At 35.3% G+C, this 19,394-nt stretch overlaps 1 protein-coding gene across 4 annotated transcripts in view; it reads left to right on the forward strand.

Annotated features, from left to right (window-relative positions):
- Nucleotides 1-19,394, forward strand: part of LOC127833449 (uncharacterized) — a 68,822-nt gene that overhangs the window by 32,174 nt on the left and 17,254 nt on the right. For 3 of the 4 annotated variants that reach the window (XM_052358717.1, XM_052358719.1, XM_052358720.1), the window contains exons 6-18: nt 1,648-1,844; nt 2,390-2,468; nt 4,180-4,285; nt 7,578-7,661; nt 9,195-9,344; nt 10,126-10,242; nt 10,579-10,658; nt 11,737-11,803; nt 12,095-12,291; nt 12,747-12,816; nt 13,957-14,102; nt 14,762-14,828; nt 16,225-16,242. In XM_052358717.1, the coding sequence (XP_052214677.1) occupies nt 1,648-1,844; nt 2,390-2,468; nt 4,180-4,285; nt 7,578-7,661; nt 9,195-9,344; nt 10,126-10,242; nt 10,579-10,658; nt 11,737-11,803; nt 12,095-12,291; nt 12,747-12,816; nt 13,957-14,102; nt 14,762-14,828; nt 16,225-16,242 (1,378 nt within the window). The remainder of the gene's footprint in view (nt 1-1,647; nt 1,845-2,389; nt 2,469-4,179; nt 4,286-7,577; nt 7,662-9,194; nt 9,345-10,125; nt 10,243-10,578; nt 10,659-11,736; nt 11,804-12,094; nt 12,292-12,746; nt 12,817-13,956; nt 14,103-14,761; nt 14,829-16,224; nt 16,243-19,394) is intronic. The other variant, XM_052358718.1, reaches the window with a different exon arrangement.

Here is a 19,394-nt window from a genome sequence, read left to right on the forward strand (position 1 = left end):
TTAACCAAATGACATATGCATGCTTTTTGATGTATTTTTTCCTGATCCTGATCATCTAGAAAATACTTAACTGACCTTATGGCTTTATGAAGTCTTAATGAAATAAGAAAATATTATTTTAATATCTTCAGCTGTTGTGTGTTAACTGAAATACTGTGCGCTATTAACATTTGAGCAATTAAAACATTTACTCTGAAGTATGCTATAAATTCCATATTTTACATAATACCAATGCCTTATTCCAACAGCATGGTTGTGATGTTTCTTTGATCTACTTGCATTATATATATATATTTATATATATATAGTTGTTGTTTGAAATGATTGTTTGTTGTAATTCAGTGTTATGTATTTTTTAGTATTTGTGCATGAAGAACACCTAAACATACAGCTTAGTACTTTATTACTGTGATTTACAACTTGTTTTTGAAAACAAGTCTTTGACTTAAGTTTATAGATTTTTTAAATGATTGGCACTAAATGAAATTTACTGTTATAGCTTGCCAATATGAACAAGTCAGTCAGCTTAAAGCATGAATACATAGTAGTTTATAATGAAACCAATTGTTATGCCCCCGGATCAAATGATCGGGGGCATATTGTTTTTGGCCTGTCTGTCTGTCATTCTGTCCCAAAACTTTAACCTTGGTTAAAGTTTGATAACTTTTGCATTATTGAAGATAGCAATTTCATATTTGGCATGCATGTGTATCTCACGGAGCTGCACATTTTGAGTGGTGAAAAGTCAAGGTCAAGGTCATCCTTCAAGGTCAAAGGTCAAATATCATTGTATTTTTCTTTCCTTAAACTTTAAAATTCGTTTAAGTTTTGTCATCACATTTTTTAATATTGAAGATAGCAACTTGATATTTGGCATGCATGTGCATCTCATGAAGCTGCACGTTTTGAGTGGTGAAAGGTCAAGGTCATTCTTCAAGGTCAAAGGTCAAATTTATGGCTTCAAAGCGGCGCAATAAGGGGCATTGTGTTTCTGACAAACACATCTCTTGTTGTTGTTTTTTAATTCTTTTTAATAAAAATACTGGGTTAAAATAATATGAGCTGAGCTCTGTGAAAAAGGGATTAATGCATGTGCATAAAGTGTTGTCCCAGATTAGCCTGTGCAGTGTGCACAGGCTAATCCGAGACAACTTTTTCCGCTTTTCTGATATTTTCTGTTTAAAGAAAGTCTCTTCTTAGCAAAAATACAGTTTAGGTAGAAAGTGTCGTCCCTGATTAGCCTGTACGGACTACACAGGCAAATCTTGGATGACACTTTACGCACATGCATTAAACCCCTTTTTCACAGAGCACGGCTCATATATTCATGATTGAACTGAAATTGAGTAAGAGTAAACATAGTAATTTTCTGCTTCAATACTTCAATCGTTTTGTTGGGCTTGTAAAACATGCGAGGCTACATGCGAAAATGGGTCTGATCCCCTATCGTCCACTGTTGGTCCAGATCAGCCCGTTTATTTTTGCAGTCTGGTCAGGAGCTACCCTGTCTGCTATGAAATCAAGCAAGGTTTCATGGTCTCATAATCGTACACGATAGCTCCTACATTTATATATAATTTATGGTATTTATGTTTGCTACTGTTATTGAATTTACAAACATAACAAACAGGTTTGTTTTTCATGCAGATTTCATCCCTCGCCAAAATGCTGAGCTGTGATGACACTGGGGCGAGCAAAAACGCCTGCTTTGCGCTCAGTTGCCTAGCAACGAACGTTGAAGGTCATTCTCGGCTGCTAGGGAACACACATTCAGAGGAGATTCTTAAGACGTTGGCGACCCTACTGAATGCTCAAGATTCAGAGACCGGATGGTTTGCTGCTATGTAAGCAATTGATACAGTATATCATGAATGTTTAGATATCAATGTGGTGAAATGCCATGCATAAGAGCCGTAACCTAACACATACCTAAGATACTGTATACTCTATAAAAAAATGTTCCACCCTCAATAATGCCATTCCAACTTCCATGATTTTTTTTTTAACTTGACAGCCTTATAAATGCCTTCAATTTGCTTTTCAAATCAATGTTTAAGTGTCATGTATTGCTTACAAGTCAAATTTTTGTACTGTACATGATGACCCAGCTTGCAGGTAAAGGTCAATGTCATTGTTTGTAAAAATTCAAAAAACTTATTATAGATGTAGGTATTGTACTGAAATTGTGTTTGTTGGTAACTGAGATGCAAACCAAGCTTGGCATTGCACAATTATTTAAATTGAACTAATCACTAAAATGTTGAACACCTGATTTTGTGGTATTGCTGTGTTTCTAGCTTAGGAATTAAAAAAATAAATATATATATATATATATATATTCATTTTGATAACAAGAGAAATCTGTTAGATTGAGACTTTATATTTTCAGGACTCTGAGAACGTTGGCTAGTCAACCAAAGGGCTGCCTCAGACTTCGAGAGCATCCACAAGTCATCTCCGGATTGAAAGTAAGTCTTAACACTTTCAGGCTCAGAAGCAAATTGAAAATGGCAACATGCAACCAGCTGAAAACAAGAACAGTCTGCGAGTAACTCGGTAGTAGTTGTTAAGGTTGTATGCTGTTTGCAGCTCATTAGTACCTTAGGGTTGGTAATGAAGTCTTAAAGTAAGTCTAAAAATTAAGTAGGACAGCTCAGGCAAAAGTGAAATTGGATTCATTACAAGTGATGCCCTGGGACAATGGGGCTTAATGTATATACATAAAGTGTCATCTCATGTTAGCCTGTGCACTCAGCACAAACTAATCAGGGACCACACATTCCTCTTTTATGGTTTGTTGTTCTAACCCTTTGCATGCTGGGAAATTTGTCATCTTCTAAAATGTCGTCTGCTGAATTTCTAAAATTAGCATTTTCTTCGATTTTTTTCAAAGAATACTATCAGAATAGCAAACAGTTTGGATCCTGATGAGACGCCACGTTCTGTGCCGTCTCATCTGGATCCAAACTGTTTGCAGAGGCCGTCAATATTCGGTTCCATCACTGAAAGAGTTAAAGCATTTTGTTTCTTAGGTCCCTGATTAGCCTTTGTGGGGACTGCACAGGCTAATCTTGGACGACACTTTGCACACATGCATTATTCCCGGTTTTCCCAGAGCCAGTCTCACGTTTGTTTGTGTGTGTCCAATTATCACTTTGCTATAAGTGTTTTAAGGTTAATTCCAATGATTTCCATTAATTCCATTCTATACCTTGTTCAGGAAATTCATAAGTAAGCTTGCTTTGGCTCCCTTTCTTGAAAAAATGCATGACTTATTTGCTGCTTTAAAAGCATGATGTATCAAATGACAAATTAAATTGTGTCAGATTCTGTGAATAGGTAACTGTAGAATCATGTATTTCTGCTGACTTGTATTTCATGGATTAATAAGGTTGTCATTTTTGTTTGATCTTAAATTCTTAGATGTTTTTTATATGTCTGTTGAAAAAACATGAACTGAATGTTAAGTATTCATATAATTGTGTTGTTGGGAGGACCCACCCAAATCCATGAAAATTAATTTTGGATGAATACATGTACTATTGGTTTCACAGTAAATCAACTATAGCTTACAGATGTGTTGAGAATATCATTAGAAACCAAAGTAAACAGGAATGTGCTGGATATCAATATATTTGTTTGAGAGTATTGAGGTTATCAATAAATAAAATTTCATAGTAATTGATATTAGCCACGTTCTGAGGACATACGGTTTATAGATGCATGCGCTTAACCCTTTGCATGCTGGGAAATTTGTTGTCTGCTAAAATGTCGTCTGCTGAATTTCTAAAATTAGCATTTTCTTCAATTTTTTCAAAGAATACTATCAGAATAGCAAACAGTTTGGATCCTGATGAGACGCGACATTCTGTGGCGTCTCATCTGGATCCAAACTGTTTGCAAAGGCCTTTAAAATCCGGTTCCAGCGCTAAAAGGGTTAAAGTGGTAACTTCTCTCAGATAAGCCTGTGCAGTTTGCACAGAGTAGTCATGGAGGACACTTTCCCCGTTTATTGTGTTTTTGGTGTTAAGGAAGTATCTGATTAGCAAAAATCCAGTTTAAAGGGATAGTGGCGTCCATGATTAGCCTGTGCAGACTGCATAGGCTAATCTGGGACACACTTTACGCATATGCATTAAACCCCCTATTCACTGAGAGAGGCTGACATTTTTGTTTCAGAGTATAGAGGTGAAGGAAGATGTGAATCCTGATCTGAAGGAAGAAGCCATTATCACACTAGAAATACTGAAAAGATTACCAAAACCTAGTCCACCTGTCATATTGAGTGAGTATCTAGTCCACCTGTCATATTGAGTGAGTATCTAGTCCACCTGTCATATTGAGTGAGTACCTAGTCCACCTGTCATATTGAGTGAGTACCTAGTCCACCTGTCATATTGAGTGAGTACCTAGTCCACCTGTCATATTGAGTGAGTACCTAGTCCACCTGTCATATTGAGTGAGTACCTAGTCCACCTGTCATATTGAGTGAGTACCTAGTCCACCTGTCATATTGAGTGAGTACCTAGTCCACCTGTCATATTGAGTGAGTACCTAGTCCACCTGTCATATTGAGTGAGTACCTAGTCCACCTGTCATATTGAGTGAGTACCTAGTCCACCTGTCATATTGAGTGAGTACCTAGTCTATCTGTCATATTGAGTGAGTACCTAGTCTATCTGTCATATTGAGTGAGTACCTAGTCCACCTGTCATATTGAGTGAGTACCTAGTCTATCTGTTATATTGAGTGAGTACCTAGTCTATCTGTCATATTGAGTGAGTATCTAGTCCACCTGTCATATTGAGTGAGTATCTAGTCCACCTGTCATATTGAGTGAGTACCTAGTCCACCTGTCATATTGAGTGAGTACCTAGTCCACCTGTCATATTGAGTGAGTACCTAGTCTATCTGTCATATTGAGTGAGTACCTAGTCTATCTGTCATATTGAGTGAGTACCTAGTCTATCTGTCATATTGAGTGAGTACCTAGTCTATCTGTCATATTGAGTGAGTACCTAGTCCACCTGTCATATTGAGTGAGTACCTAGTCCACCTGTCATATTGAGTGAGTACCTAGTCCACCTGTCATATTGAGTGAGTACCTAGTCCACCTGTCATATTGAGTGAGTACCTAGTCCACCTGTCATATTGAGTGAGTACCTAGTCCACCTGTCATATTGAGTGAGTACCTAGTCTATCTGTCATATTGAGTGAGTACCTAGTCTATCTGTCATATTGAGTGAGTACCTAGTCTATCTGTCATATTGAGTGAGTACCTAGTCTATCTGTCATATTGAGTGAGTACCTAGTCCACCTGTCATATTGAGTGAGTACCTAGTCCACCTGTCATATTGAGTAAGTACCTAGTCCACCTGTCATATTGAGTGAGTACCTAGTCCACCTGTCATATTGAGTGAGTACCTAGTCTATCTGTCATATTGAGTGAGTACCTAGTCCACCTGTCATATTGAGTGAGTACCTAGTCCACCTGTCATATTGAGTGAGTACCTAGTCCACCTGTCATATTGAGTGAGTACCTAGTCTATCTGTCATATTGAGTGAGTACCTAGTCTATCTGTCATATTGAGTGAGTACCTAGTCCACCTGTCATATTGAGTGAGTACCTAGTCTATCTGTCATATTGAGTGAGTACCTAGTCTATCTGTCATATTGAGTGAGTACCTAGTCTATCTGTCATATTGAGTGAGTACCTAGTCCACCTGTCATATTGAGTGAGTACCTAGTCTATCTGTCATATTGAGTGAGTACCTAGTCCACCTGTCATATTGAGTGAGTACCTAGTCTATCTGTCATATTGAGTGAGTACCTAGTCCATCTGTCATATTGAGTGAGTACCTAGTCTATCTGTCATATTGAGTGAGTACCTAGTCTATCTGTCATATTGAGTGAGTACCTAGTCCACCTGTCATATTGAGTGAGTACCTAGTCTATCAGTCATATTGAGTGAGTACCTAGTCTATCTGTCATATTGAGTGAGTACCTAGTCCACCTGTCATATTGAGTGAGTACCTAGTCTATCTGTCATATTGAGTGAGTACCTAGTCCACCTGTCATATTGAGTGAGTACCTAGTCTATCTGTCATATTGAGTGAGTACCTAGTCCACCTGTCATATTGAGTGAGTACCTAGTCTATCTGTCATATTGAGTGAGTACCTAGTCCACCTGTCATATTGAGTGAGTACCTAGTCTATCTGTCATATTGAGTGAGTACCTAGTCTATCTGTCATATTGAGTGAGTACCTAGTCTATCTGTCATATTGAGTGAGTACCTAGTCCACCTGTCATATTGACTGAGTGAAAAAATACATGAAACAGATATTTACAATATACTGAGTCTTAACCCTTTCCCAGTTAGATACGTATTTTGATGCATTTGTTGTCTCATAAAAAGTTACATCAAATTAAAAGCCTTTCTTACTAAAGTCAAGTTTTAAAGGCTTCATTTCCAGCCCTTAAATACTGATAAGCAGCAAACAGCATAAATCCTGAACAGACTACTAGTTACTCGCAGGCTGTTCTGGTTTTCTGCTTGTTGCAAAAGCTATTTTCACTTTGCTTCTGACAGGGTAAAGGGTTAAACATGAACAACTTATGTACCTTATAGTCTTATTTACCAACTCAAACGATGACCAAATACAATTGTCATAAACCCTATATACTATAATGACTACCAAAACCATTTACTATAAATCTAGCCTTGAAACCATCCAATCCCAGTACTAAAACCAATTACTATAAATTCCAGTCTTGTTATATTCTTATGCCTACCAAAATCCATTACTATAAATTCCAGTCTTGTTATATTCTTATTCCTACCAAAATCCATTACTTTAAATTCTAGTCTTGTTATATTCTTATTCCTACCAAAATCCATTACTTTAAATTCTAGTCTTGTTATATTCTTATTCCTACCAAAATCCATTACTTTAAATTCTAGTCTTGTTATATTCTTATTCCTACCAAAATCCATTACTTTAAATTCTAGTCTTGTTATATTCTTATTCCTACCAAAATCCATTACTTTAAATTCTAGTCTTGTTATATTCTTATTCCTACCAAAATCCATTACTTTAAATTCTAGTCTTGTTATATTCTTATTCCTACCAAAATCCATTACTTTAAATTCTAGTCTTGTTATATTCTTATTCCTACCAAAATCCATTACTTTAAATTCTAGTCTTGTTATATTCTTATTCCTACCAAAATCCATTACTTTAAATTCTAGTCTTGTTATATTCTTATTCCTACCAAAATCCATTACTTTAAATTCTAGTCTTGTTAGACTTGAATGACTACAAAACTGTATATTAATGTCTACACAACCCAAATTCTATAAAACCTAGTCTAGATATTTTGCAATACTACCAAACCTTATCTGTTTGTCATATTTAGGGATTAAAAATGTGTCCAGATAATAGCTTTAAGCTTCATGCATTGTTAACAAAAAAAATATATATATTATATTGTAGGCAAAATATTCCATAACTTGCAATATTATTTAGTATCTAAAAAATAAATCACTCTGAATTCAAAGTATTTTATTCATTTTTAGCAATATCCTCTAACAGTATTCATGTTACCTGGGACCCCATAGTGACCAAGAGTGGTTTCCAAGTACGCTACCAGCTGTTTGACAGTAAGTAAAGTGTGTGAACATGGGTGATATTTCACGATTTATATCTCATTTACAAGACCAGTAATAGTGTGTTTAACTTAACCCAGTGATAATGCAGCGATTTTTTTCCTTCTTAAAAAAGTACCGGAAAACGGCACTTTCCCAATGAGGAAAACACTACAAATTTCCCAATTGCTGTAAAAAAAAAATCCCAATTGAAGGTTTCCAAAAAAAAATATTTTTTTTTTTTTTTATGAATACAAAGCAACATTTTGTTAGTTTCACTATGCAGCTCTATGGCTTGAACCTAAGTAATTATAATATTGACAACTTGACAACACTTAGTTATCAATTTTAAAGTATTTGGGAGCAAAAAATTAAATGAAGCAAATGCACCAATTTCCCAATATGAAGACTTCACAATGCGAATTTTCCCTATTTCAGGGTTTTTCACGCTTATTTTACCCAATTGGGCTGGTACCGGTACTTTTACCAATTGGGAAAAAATAATCGCTGTAATGAAAAACTATATACATGAGCCTGGTTCTGGTAAAACTGGGCTTAATGCATGTGTATAAAGTGTCCTCCCAGATTAGCCTGTGCTGTCTGCCCAGGTTTATCAGTGATAACACTTTACACATAAACTGGATTTTTCGTGTACAAGAGATTTCCTTTCAATGATAAATTCCATTAAAGCAGAAAGTGTTGTCCCTGACTAGCCGGTGTGGACTGCACAGGCTAATATGGGGTGAAATTTAACGCACACACATCATGCCTGGTTATCCCATTACCGGGTTTAAATGTATTGTTAAATACATGTTTGTTTATGCATAAAGTTGACAGCTAGCTTTTTTTTCTATTAAGCATTTGCAAATTGATAAAAAATATTTTTAATAGAACATTATTTAACCTGCAATTAGGAAAAAATATAAAATTATGATTGAAGCACAAGATATTAATTTTGATCCTCATGACTTCTTGTTTTGATCCTCATGACACTTTTGTTTTGGGACAACAAGCTACGGTATAGAAATATATTATTTTTCATTTCATCAAGAACATGTGAGAATAATACATAGAGTGTAAGAGACAAAATTACAAAACGACTATGGAGTTATTCTCTGAAAGTTAGAATGTGAAAACTCTCTCAAAACCCTGATTTTTTTATTTTTGTATTTCTGGTTATTTTTTTATATCAATATCTTTAATATATATAGCATATTTAACGATTATTTAAATGATAGGATTTCTATTGTATACTCCGGGCTGTATGCAGGAATAGGAATTCTTTATTTTTAAGAGGAGGGGGGGGGGGGGGGCAGGACAAGTCTTTCTGCAAGATTTTTTCAAATTTTTGAATTTGGCACTTTAAAGGTGAATTTCTAACTCAACAGCCAGCTGGGGGCCCCAGGTTTCAGGGTCTGTGTACAGGCCAGATACTGACATGTTAAAATGCAAAGTAACAATTACTACAATTTGTAATTAAAAATATATGTGATGAATAAAAGCTTCATTACTTGAAAAAATAAAATAATTAAACAAATATATTTCCAGGCACAAAATGTGTTTACACAGGCAAGCAGTGTGAATGTGATGTCGTAGGCCTCCTACCCAACACAGTATACGTGTACAAACTACGGGCTTACACAGAAGGGGATGAAAGTCCATTCAGCGATTGCGTCTCCATTATTACGGAAGAATCAGGTAGGTGTTATATTGATGAAGCTCATGAGACTTTTTCATTACAACCTCGGACAATACATAGAATATTTAATATTTAAGTAAAAAAAATGTTTCATATTTAAGTAAAAAAACATTCAATTTAAATTTTGTGTATTTTCATAAGTCCTTTTTATCACAAAATCTAATTTCCAAAGACATTTATGTCTGAAGTTTTGCATCTGACATTGTAAACAAATCCATACATTTAAAATCAAACAAAATTGCCAGATTTTATGATCACACAAAATTTTATGTCAACAAATATAAATTAATTTACCGTATTTGTATGCTTATTACTGTTGGGCTTGATTGAAATATTAAATGACTTTTGTTGCATAAATAAACTAGTTTAAATGTCGCTATGAAGGTTTGTATGGATGTGGGCCCAATATTCTTTATACCATTCTTCTATCAGTAGGATTTGAAATAAGTAATTGTCAAAAAAAAAAAAACCACTTCATAGGCTAATCAGGGAAGACACTTTACAATTTTATAGAGTTTTATTCATTTATAGGAAGTCTCTGCTTAGGTAGGGAAAATGAAGTTTACGCAAAAAGTGTCGTTCATGATTAGCCTGTGCAGACTGCTTAGGCTAATCTGTGAGGAAACTTTAGACACATGCATTAGGCCCCATTAACCAAGAGTGCTTCTTAAATACTTCTATGCCAAGGCCAGTGTATTAACTTAAGCTTGGATTGTTCTCCACAAACTAGTGCCTAGGCCACTGTATTGAATTTGTCGTGACTTGTTTTCCATATGCTAGTGCCAGGGCCACCCCAGAGTGTTCGTGTTTTGGGAACCACTATTACTCAGCTAAAAATAGGCTGGGATTCCCCCTCAGAAATTAACGGCACCCTGAAAGGGTACTACATATTTTTAGGTAAGATGCTGCTGTACTGAAAATATATTTGAAGTCATTTGAAATGATTTATTGACCAATGAAAACACTTATTACATTTCAGCTTTGAATTTCATTTATTACCAGTAGTTGACCAATGAAAATGCTTTTTAAATTTAAGCTTTGATTTTGCGATAATTTCTGAAAGTTGACAAATCAAAATACCTGTAACATTTCAAAATGCTTGTAACATTTCAGCTTTGATTTGCAATGGTTAGTTGACCAATCAAATGTGTGTATTATTTCAGTTCTGATTTCAATTGTTAATTCTTAAAACCCTTTTAAGATTTAATTACATGGTATCATAATTGATTGCAGATGACAAAGAAGTCCAGCACACTTTGGAGAATACAATAATTCTTACCAGTCTATCACCCAACACAAGCTATGAAGTTGAGGTACATTCACCAATTACCACCTGATGCCGCACTATGCTGCATACTCAATTGACCACCTACCGTAATAACTCTATGTTTTCGGACACTTAAAAATAATTATTTATTTTCGTGTCCGAAAACTTAGATACGAAAAATATTCACAAAATACAGGTGTCCGAAAACTTAGATTCGAAAATTAAAGTGTCCGAAAATAGCGTCAATTGTATCAACGACTACCGGTAATAGCAAGCGCTTGTAAAAAACCATGCCCTGTAGTATACATTACAGTTATATATGTTTGCACTGCGTTTTAAATAATTTTAAATGCTTAATTTATTTGACAGACAGTTACTACAAGGTTGAATTTTGACCACTGAGTTCAAATATGAGCATGTCATGTACCGATACTCGCTAGTATGAACCTGTAATTAACGCAATAAAAAAAGCAAACTATGAATTCCTTGTTTGTTCATTTCCGATAGTTGTTGTCTAACACCTTCCATTGTTCTTCTTAAAACTTGCAATAGGGTGCATCACACTTTGAAGCGTTTAGTATTTGTCACAGTTATTTTACTGAGAAGGGGTAGTACAATTGCGGTAGATAATTGAACTGTTAATTGACACTACCCCTGGTAATTGTCACAACGCTTACCGGTATGCTATCGGGCGAAACCATTGTTTAATACTGGTTTACAAGGTTATTTACCCAATGAAGCATATGTAATAGTCTGTTGCCCTCAGGAATGCAGGCACCTGCCATGTTTTATGGTGATAATCTGGTTGTAAAACTCCATGATCATAAACACCCTATTATGACATTAAATGACATCATAAGAGACATACCTATAGAAAGTTAAAACTCTTCATACAATATTCAAATAAAAAAAACATGGTTACTATTTATAAATAAGTAAAAAGCATAGTGATGGCTGACTTCATGGTATAAAATAAGTAATTTGATAAAGGCAAGGCAAATAAGACTGTCATGAAAACAGAAAATGTGGATTGGTTGTCTGAAAGGGAGTGGGTAGATTATAAGATGGTGTATTTCAATAAAGAAAATGTTGTGTCTAAGGGGCTGTTATGTGTTTGCTTGCAGGTGTGTGCAGCCACCAGTAAAGGTCGGGGAGAGAAGGCTGGGTGCTCTGCTGTCACCGCGGAGATGGGTAATTAAGTCTTTTACACAAAATGGCAATATCCAATCAGCATAAAACCAGAACAGCCTGTGAGTAACTCGCAGGCTGCTCAGGTTTTATGCTGTTTGCTTCTTATGAGTACCTAAGAGTTGAAAATGAAGCCTTTAAAACTTGAATCTAGTAAGAAAAGGGTTGAAGGGTGTATTGTAAATGAGTTTTTCCTGATTTTTAGACAGCATTTTGTTTATCGTAGAACTTGTATTATATTCTACCTAATTTACACATATTTTTTAAGCATGTTATCTTTGTTTTCTTTTCCAGGGGCCCATGCTCCATCCAAACCCCACATAAATGTGGTGGGTCGCAATGAGTTGTACGTGTCATGGGGCCCACCAGAGGTCCCGCTTGGTCGACTCAACCGTTACGACGTGATCATGAACGACAAGATCATCTACTCAGGCAATGACTTGAATCTTCCCGTGCGGAGACTCACACCTGATACCGAATACAGCTTTGTGGTAGGTATTGTTAAATGCTGAAATGAGCCCTGTTCTGGGAAAACTGGGCTTAATGCATGTGCGTCAAGTATTTTCCCAGATTACCCTGTGCAATTTGAGAAGGCTAATCAGGGACGGAACTTTTCACCTAGACATTATTTTCATGTGGAGGAGACTTCCTTTATCAAAAATTCCAAAAAAGCGGAAAGTATCGTCAATGATTGGCCTGTACCAAGTGCACATAAATAAATAATGTTTAAATACTTTATACAAAATAGTTTGTCCTTTAACATTTTATAATTTTACTAAAACAAGTTTAGATAACCTGTATATATTGTAATAATAACATTGCTGATATTTGTTCTGATAAATATTGTTAAAGCAATTGTTTTATGCACAATTTCATGTTGTCAATAACCTATTCAATTGAATGTTACTTCCCTCAAAATGTTGTTTTTTCCATTTTATTTCTATAGATTGTAGCCCTAACCAGTGATGGCAAGTTTGAGAGCAAGATTGCTAAAAAGAGAACTGCAAAAGATGAATGTAAGTTGAAAAAACATGTTCCTTTAAATATTTATTTAACAATTAGTAAAGTTTTCCTACTGACCAAGAACAATTTTCAAAAAACTAAAAAAAGAATGAATCCATGTGTTTAACTAAGGGAGTTCACAATCCAGGGAGGTAACAATATAATTCAGGGAGGTAACACCAGAATCCAGGGAGGTTACAACACAATTCAGGGAGGTTACAACACGTTACAACACAATTTGGAAAGGTTACAACACAATTCAGGGAGGTTTCAACACAATTCAGGGAGGTTGCAACACGTTACAACACAGTCTGGATAGGTTACAACACAATTCAAGGAGGTTAAAAAACACAATTCAGGCAGGTTACAACACAATTCAGGGAGGTTACAACACAATTCAGGGAGGTTACAACACAATTCAGTGAGGTTGGTAAGGTGACAAACAGGGTATGAGAAGTTACTTAGGATGTTGGGAAGGTGACAAACAGGGTTTGGAAAGTTACTTAGGGTGTTGAGAAGGTGACAAATGAGTTTGGGTAGTTTAGCAAGGGTTTCCTAACTTCCACTCAAGGAGCTTTTAAATGATCTGTTCAAAGACACATTCTTCACAATTGTTGCCACAACTGACGTCTAGAGGCAAGGATGCAATTTTGTACAGCCTCCACCTGTGTTAGCAGCTTCTCCTGCGCACTCACAGGGTGCCTTACATTTTCCATCAGAGGTTGATGCTCCCTGCATTTCTGGAGCAAGTTATCAGCCATCTGGTTGGCTTCTCCACAGGGGGTTTAAAATACATTAAAATACTAGTCCTTGCCAATAAACAGACACAATAGTTTCTCAAAAAGCTTTAGTTTTGTTGTGCAATCTAGCTTAAAAAATAGGTTTACACATTGTTTATTTAAATTAATCAGATTCATACAATTTGATGCAAGGAAACATTGGCTTAGTGGATATAGTGTTGGCCTAGGGACCAGGAGGTCAGGGGTTGGATCCTCACTGTGGATGCGTTCTTAAGATCTCCCTTAAAGACATAAAGTACTGGTTCTACCCAGGCAGTTGACTCAAGAGTGTTTCAATAAGCCTCAGATTTTCCATTCAATTTAGCTTAAATAAATAGGTTTAAACTAATCTGATGAAGATTTCTTCATTTACAGATGACCCAGCCAGGGCACCACTCTATCAGACCCCAAAGAAAGAAGTCCCTGAGGAGGGTTTGAAATTACCCCAAAGTACACCAACAACTCAAAAGAAACGAAAGTCTAGTGCTGGACGAATTTCTAGTGCCAAACAATCCTCAAAGGTTAGTAACTAGGTTTACTTGATATTATATTGTAGTACAATATGCTTTTTGATATATAGTATAGTCTATGAAATCGAAAATGGAAAGCTTACTTATATACTATATAAAAAGTTGTAGCGTGGGTAAAGCGAAATTCCAAAAGTCCCTTAAATTGATCCCATTCCTATATCCTGTACATCATGTGACATGCTATCTAGAAATGCACATTTAAAGAATATTATTATTGAGACAATCCTGAGAAGAAGACAGAGCAACAAAATTGGCACACTATTGGTCTTGGTTTAATGCGCATTTTATTTACTAGAAAATGCCGAAAAAATGCACTCATAATTGAAAAATATTTAGGTGTCTGTATTTTTCTTGCATTGTATGACTTTAATTTATTACTGCATATTTTGCTTTCAATAAAAACACTTCATTAAATGAAAATAATAAAGCGTACTTAGATGTCTTTTGATTGCATTTTTAATTGCAAATAAAAAAATTTGGTAAAAAATGTAATGCAGTGACAATATCTTTGAGTTTAATCTGGATACAATTTTTCAAGAAAGGGTCCTGTGTGGCTGGTGTGTTGTTTTTCCAAATTAAGCACTAATACAAGGGGACTGTACAGTGCAATTATTCTGACCAGATAGCTCCAGTTATCACATTGCTTTCAGCGTGCTGGTACGGGTAAAGAAAGGGTAAAAAGCAGCTCAGCCCCTGTAGATCCAAGACCCAGTTCAGGTAAGCTCTGGAAACTTTTACCATAATATATATGTATATACTCCACAATCAATCAGATGGGAAGTATACTGGATTCATCATAAACATCATTATATTTCTGTCAAACATAAATAGGTACATTAAGGTGTCTGAAACTTGTATTATCCTGTTATATTATAATGTAACCCTTCTTAGAGGCATTGGTATATTACTTTGCTTCATCAGTTGGACAGTCTGTACTCTGTTGGTCTTCAGACTATTGGCTTCTACATGATATATCTAGAGAACTCTGACCTACAACATTGCAAATTGTTATTAAGGTTTCTTAGGAGGAAAGGTCATTTGTTATTTCTTTATGGAGTTTTTAAGAAATCGTATTTAATGGAAGTGCATTTGTTTTGAAAAACCAATCAAACTGGAAGAGGTCAATCACAAAGGAAGCACAGGGTTCCCAGCCAACCTGGAAATCAGGGAAAACCTGGAAAAAGACTTTCACTTTTTCCAGTCAGGCAAAAGTCAGGGAATTTGAGAAAAGTTTCTTAAATCAGGGAAAAATCAGGTTTGGTCAGACTTTTCCGACTTGTGTCGAAAAGTCCATATTTTTAAAACAGCAATAATTCATCTGTTTGGCTATGGTGGCTTTGTAGTATATATGTAGCTTAGTGAACTACATGTATTAGTAACTACCTACTTCTTTCTGTCTTTCTCTCTGTTTATATAGCAGCTGTGATGCACCTATATATATTTATTGAGGATGTTTAAAACAAGAAATAGGTCGAAATTATGATCCTTGAATTTTTATTTTCCATCAGGAACAAATCAGGGAATTGTGTTCATACCAAAAGCTGGGAACCCTGAAGCAAAGCATCATAGCATTTAATATTTACTTATTACACACACAAATTACATCTGTTTTCTTTAATATTGTTAACTCTGTGTTTCTTCTTTTGCAACAGTATTGAAATTATCTGCGTTTTGCAAAAATGGGTCTTATAACAAATGAGGCAAGGGTAGCTCCAGACCAGACTGGGCAATTACGCAGTCTGGTCAGAAGCCACCCTGTCTGCTATTGAGACCTCAAACCTTACTTGACTTTATAGTGGACAGATGAGCTCTAGACCAGCCTGGGCAATTTCCCAGTCTGGTCAGGAGCCACCCTGTCTGCTATTGAGACCTCAAAACCTTACTTGACTTTATAGTGGACAGATGAGCTCCAGACCAGACTGGGCAATTACGCAGTCTGGTCAGGAGCTACCCTGTCTGCTGTTGAGACCTCAAAACCTTACTTGACTTTATAGTGGACAGATGAGCTCTAGACCAGACTGGGTGATTGCACAGACTCGCCAATTGTTTAAAACCCATTTTTGCACGACACAGCCTAAATGATGCATTGAGGGGACTATTTCTGTGTTTTCAGCTTTCTTGTACACTCATGGTACAGTATTGCAGCTTGATTTTATTGATGCTTGCTGTTTAATGGGAAGAATGTTGATATCAGGGGCTAGACAGATCTTGAGCTAGAATTGCAATAATCTGGACCCGATTTCTCAAACATAGTTAAGCCTGTTTTAAGAAAATCTGGCTTAAGTCATTTATCCATTGCTTCATATTTCTATTTTAAAGTTAATGGTGTTGTACTGATAAGTTTTTATTTTGTTAATGTCACAGGTTATTTTCATTTAAGGCTTGTACAATTTGTAAGATATGTTTTTGCACACTTTGTTGCAATTTAAAAATTGAGCTTAAGACAAACGTTTGAAAGCAGGCTAAAGTATTTTTGAGAAATCAGGGCCTGTTACCAAGTTTTATAACATATATATGACATATAGCAGCAAAGAGACAGGGTACATTTAAACAATGAGATTTACACAAGAGGGCTGAAGATGAAATAAACATTCCTTTATTTAATAAAATTAAGTGTGAAAACTATCTAAAACTGAAATTTCAGCACCAGCAACATTTAAGTTATGTTAAAAAAATATGTTTTACCGTTTTAATGTTTTGCTTTTAAAATAATTTTCTATTGAACAATATGCAGTAATTCTAGACGTTTCCAATGAAATTACTTTTTGTAGATGGCTTTGCTAATCATAAAAAATTGTGTGCACTTCATTGTAACATAAAGAAGGGCTATGTTTGCATGAAAACGCCTCGTACAGAAATATAACTGTTTACCATAGATACATTACGTGATTTTGTTTCTTCTTTGTGCTTATATACAAATTTTGGACCAGTTTTAAGGTTAATTTCAAAATGTAAGCGAGGAATATAGATTTAAAAGGGTTCGATTTCCCATGTGGTCACATAATTTGTTTGGCATAATTGGTCATGATATTATTTCATGGGCTATTCTGCACTAAACTCTGATTGAAGTCAGTGTGTGCCATAAGTTTGTGTACTTAGTAATTGTGAACCAGCCTACCAGGGAAAAACTTGTGTAGTTTGACTTACAGATGTGATATGACTAAAATACTGTTGAAAACACCATTAAAGCTTTAAACACAAAAAACACACAATTTGTTTAAGTTGAAGGCGATGTATAAACAGAAGATGTCAGAGTTATTTAACAATAGATTTAGGGCATATTTTTGTCTCAAAGTAACACAGGAGGGAGTGGCACATGTTGGGGTCACTTGGTCACAGTAAAATTCAAGTTTTGCTAAGAGTGTTATTTTGCTTAATTAATGTTGTTGCTTCTGTAATCAATAAGCTGTTATGCAACCATTATTTCTGCATTTGAAAATTTTGATAAAGCTGTTGTTTCCATATTGATACATGTAATACTGTTTTTGCAACATGTCAATATTTTATGCTTGCATTAATTAATTTTATATGATAAACAAGTATGAATTAAAAAAGAAGATCTATTTAAAACTGAAATTAATCATGAAAATCAAGACCTTTATTATGCCAGTGGATATGTATTGCTATGCATCGGTCCTTTGGTTATGCCAGTGGATATGTATTGCTATGCAACGGTCCTTTGGTTGGTCTTTCACTATAACATTTTGTTTCAACACAATATTAAGAGAACACTTTATTACATATCGATATGCTAGTAACGTGAGAGAAAATTTAGTATCCCATTGCTTTTTAGATAAAAAGGTCACAGATCAAGGTCACAAAAGGTCATAGATCAAGGTCACAAAAAGTCACAGATCAAGGCTACATTCTTGTAACATGATAATTATCTACCTCAGAATATCTAGAGGGCACTTTGACCTACAAATATCTATAATGCAATGTTGGTAACTTGAAAGGAAAGGAAGTGGCCTAATAATTTTGAAATCAGAGGGTCAAAGGTCAGGGTCATAATGGCTTCTAGCTTGAAATTAGTGTTTTTTGCATCATATCTAGAGAACATTTTGACCTAAGATGGTCCCAGTGTTTTGTTTCACCATTTTGGGAATGGGACCATTACCCTTAGGAATGGAAAAAATCCCATTGTTTTGGCTTAAATTGGGAAATAAATTAGTTTAGCTGTCTTTTTATTAAGAAATGCTTAAAAATTGAGAATAAAAGTGATGTGAATAAATTGTCTAAGGTTTAACGTAACCCTTTCAGTGCGGGAACCAAATTTTGAAGGCCTTTGCAAACAGTTTGGATCCTGATGAGACGCCACAGAATGTGGCGTCTCATCAGGATCCAAACTGTTTGCTATTCTGATAGTATTCTTTGAAAAAAATCGAAGAAAATGCTAATTTTAGAAATTCAGCAGATGACATTTTAGCAGAAGACAAATTTCCCAGCATGCAAAGGGTTAAAGAGCTTGATAGGAGATAAACTACTACAGGCCCCAAATTTGAACAAAAAAACACTGAGTATGTATGCTTGTGTCTTGGTAGGAAAAAGGAAGACACCTTTTGATGTTGACACCAACATATCAATGATCAGGGTCATGAGGTCTCGTGCCATGAAAAGTGATCATTTATGTTCTGGGTATCTAGACGACATTTTGATCTTTGATCATATTTATTATTATACTGTTAGAAAGGAAGAAGCATATTGAGGTTAACAAGTGAGAGGTCAAGGCCACAAGGACTTGTTACATTAAAACTCTGTCTACACGATATCTAGATACCTCTTTAATAAAATATAAAATATTATGCTGATTGGTATTGAGGAAAAGGATCATTTGATTTCAAGTCAATGAGGAAGGTCACAGGGGGCATTTAATAATAAATTGGGCATGTTGCTGGCTTGGGGGACAGACAGATGGGCATATATGTTTTAAATCATCTCTAATGTTACTCATACAATTAAATGCATTTGCACAAAATCTCAAGGACAGATCCTAATGTTTGGTGGATGATTGTGACAGTCTTGTTAAAGTACCAGACTGTCAGTCTTCGTTTAAGTTTTCAGAAGATGATGTATAAGGTATAAATATGATCCATTAATTTAAGCATTCAAAACAAGGAGACTTAAAAAGGGAAAACTTTTATTACAAGTTCTAACATGTAATATTTAGCCATATCACATTATAGCTTGGTCTTGTTAGCTATTAATATTAATTATTAGACATAAACAACTAATTTTATTTTTGATGTACAGTGACATATTCACTCTGGTATAATTGTCACATAT

Source organism: Dreissena polymorpha, chromosome 6 (genome assembly GCF_020536995.1).
Source record: "Dreissena polymorpha isolate Duluth1 chromosome 6, UMN_Dpol_1.0, whole genome shotgun sequence".
In the NCBI taxonomy this organism is placed as follows: Eukaryota; Metazoa; Mollusca; class Bivalvia; order Myida; family Dreissenidae; genus Dreissena; species Dreissena polymorpha.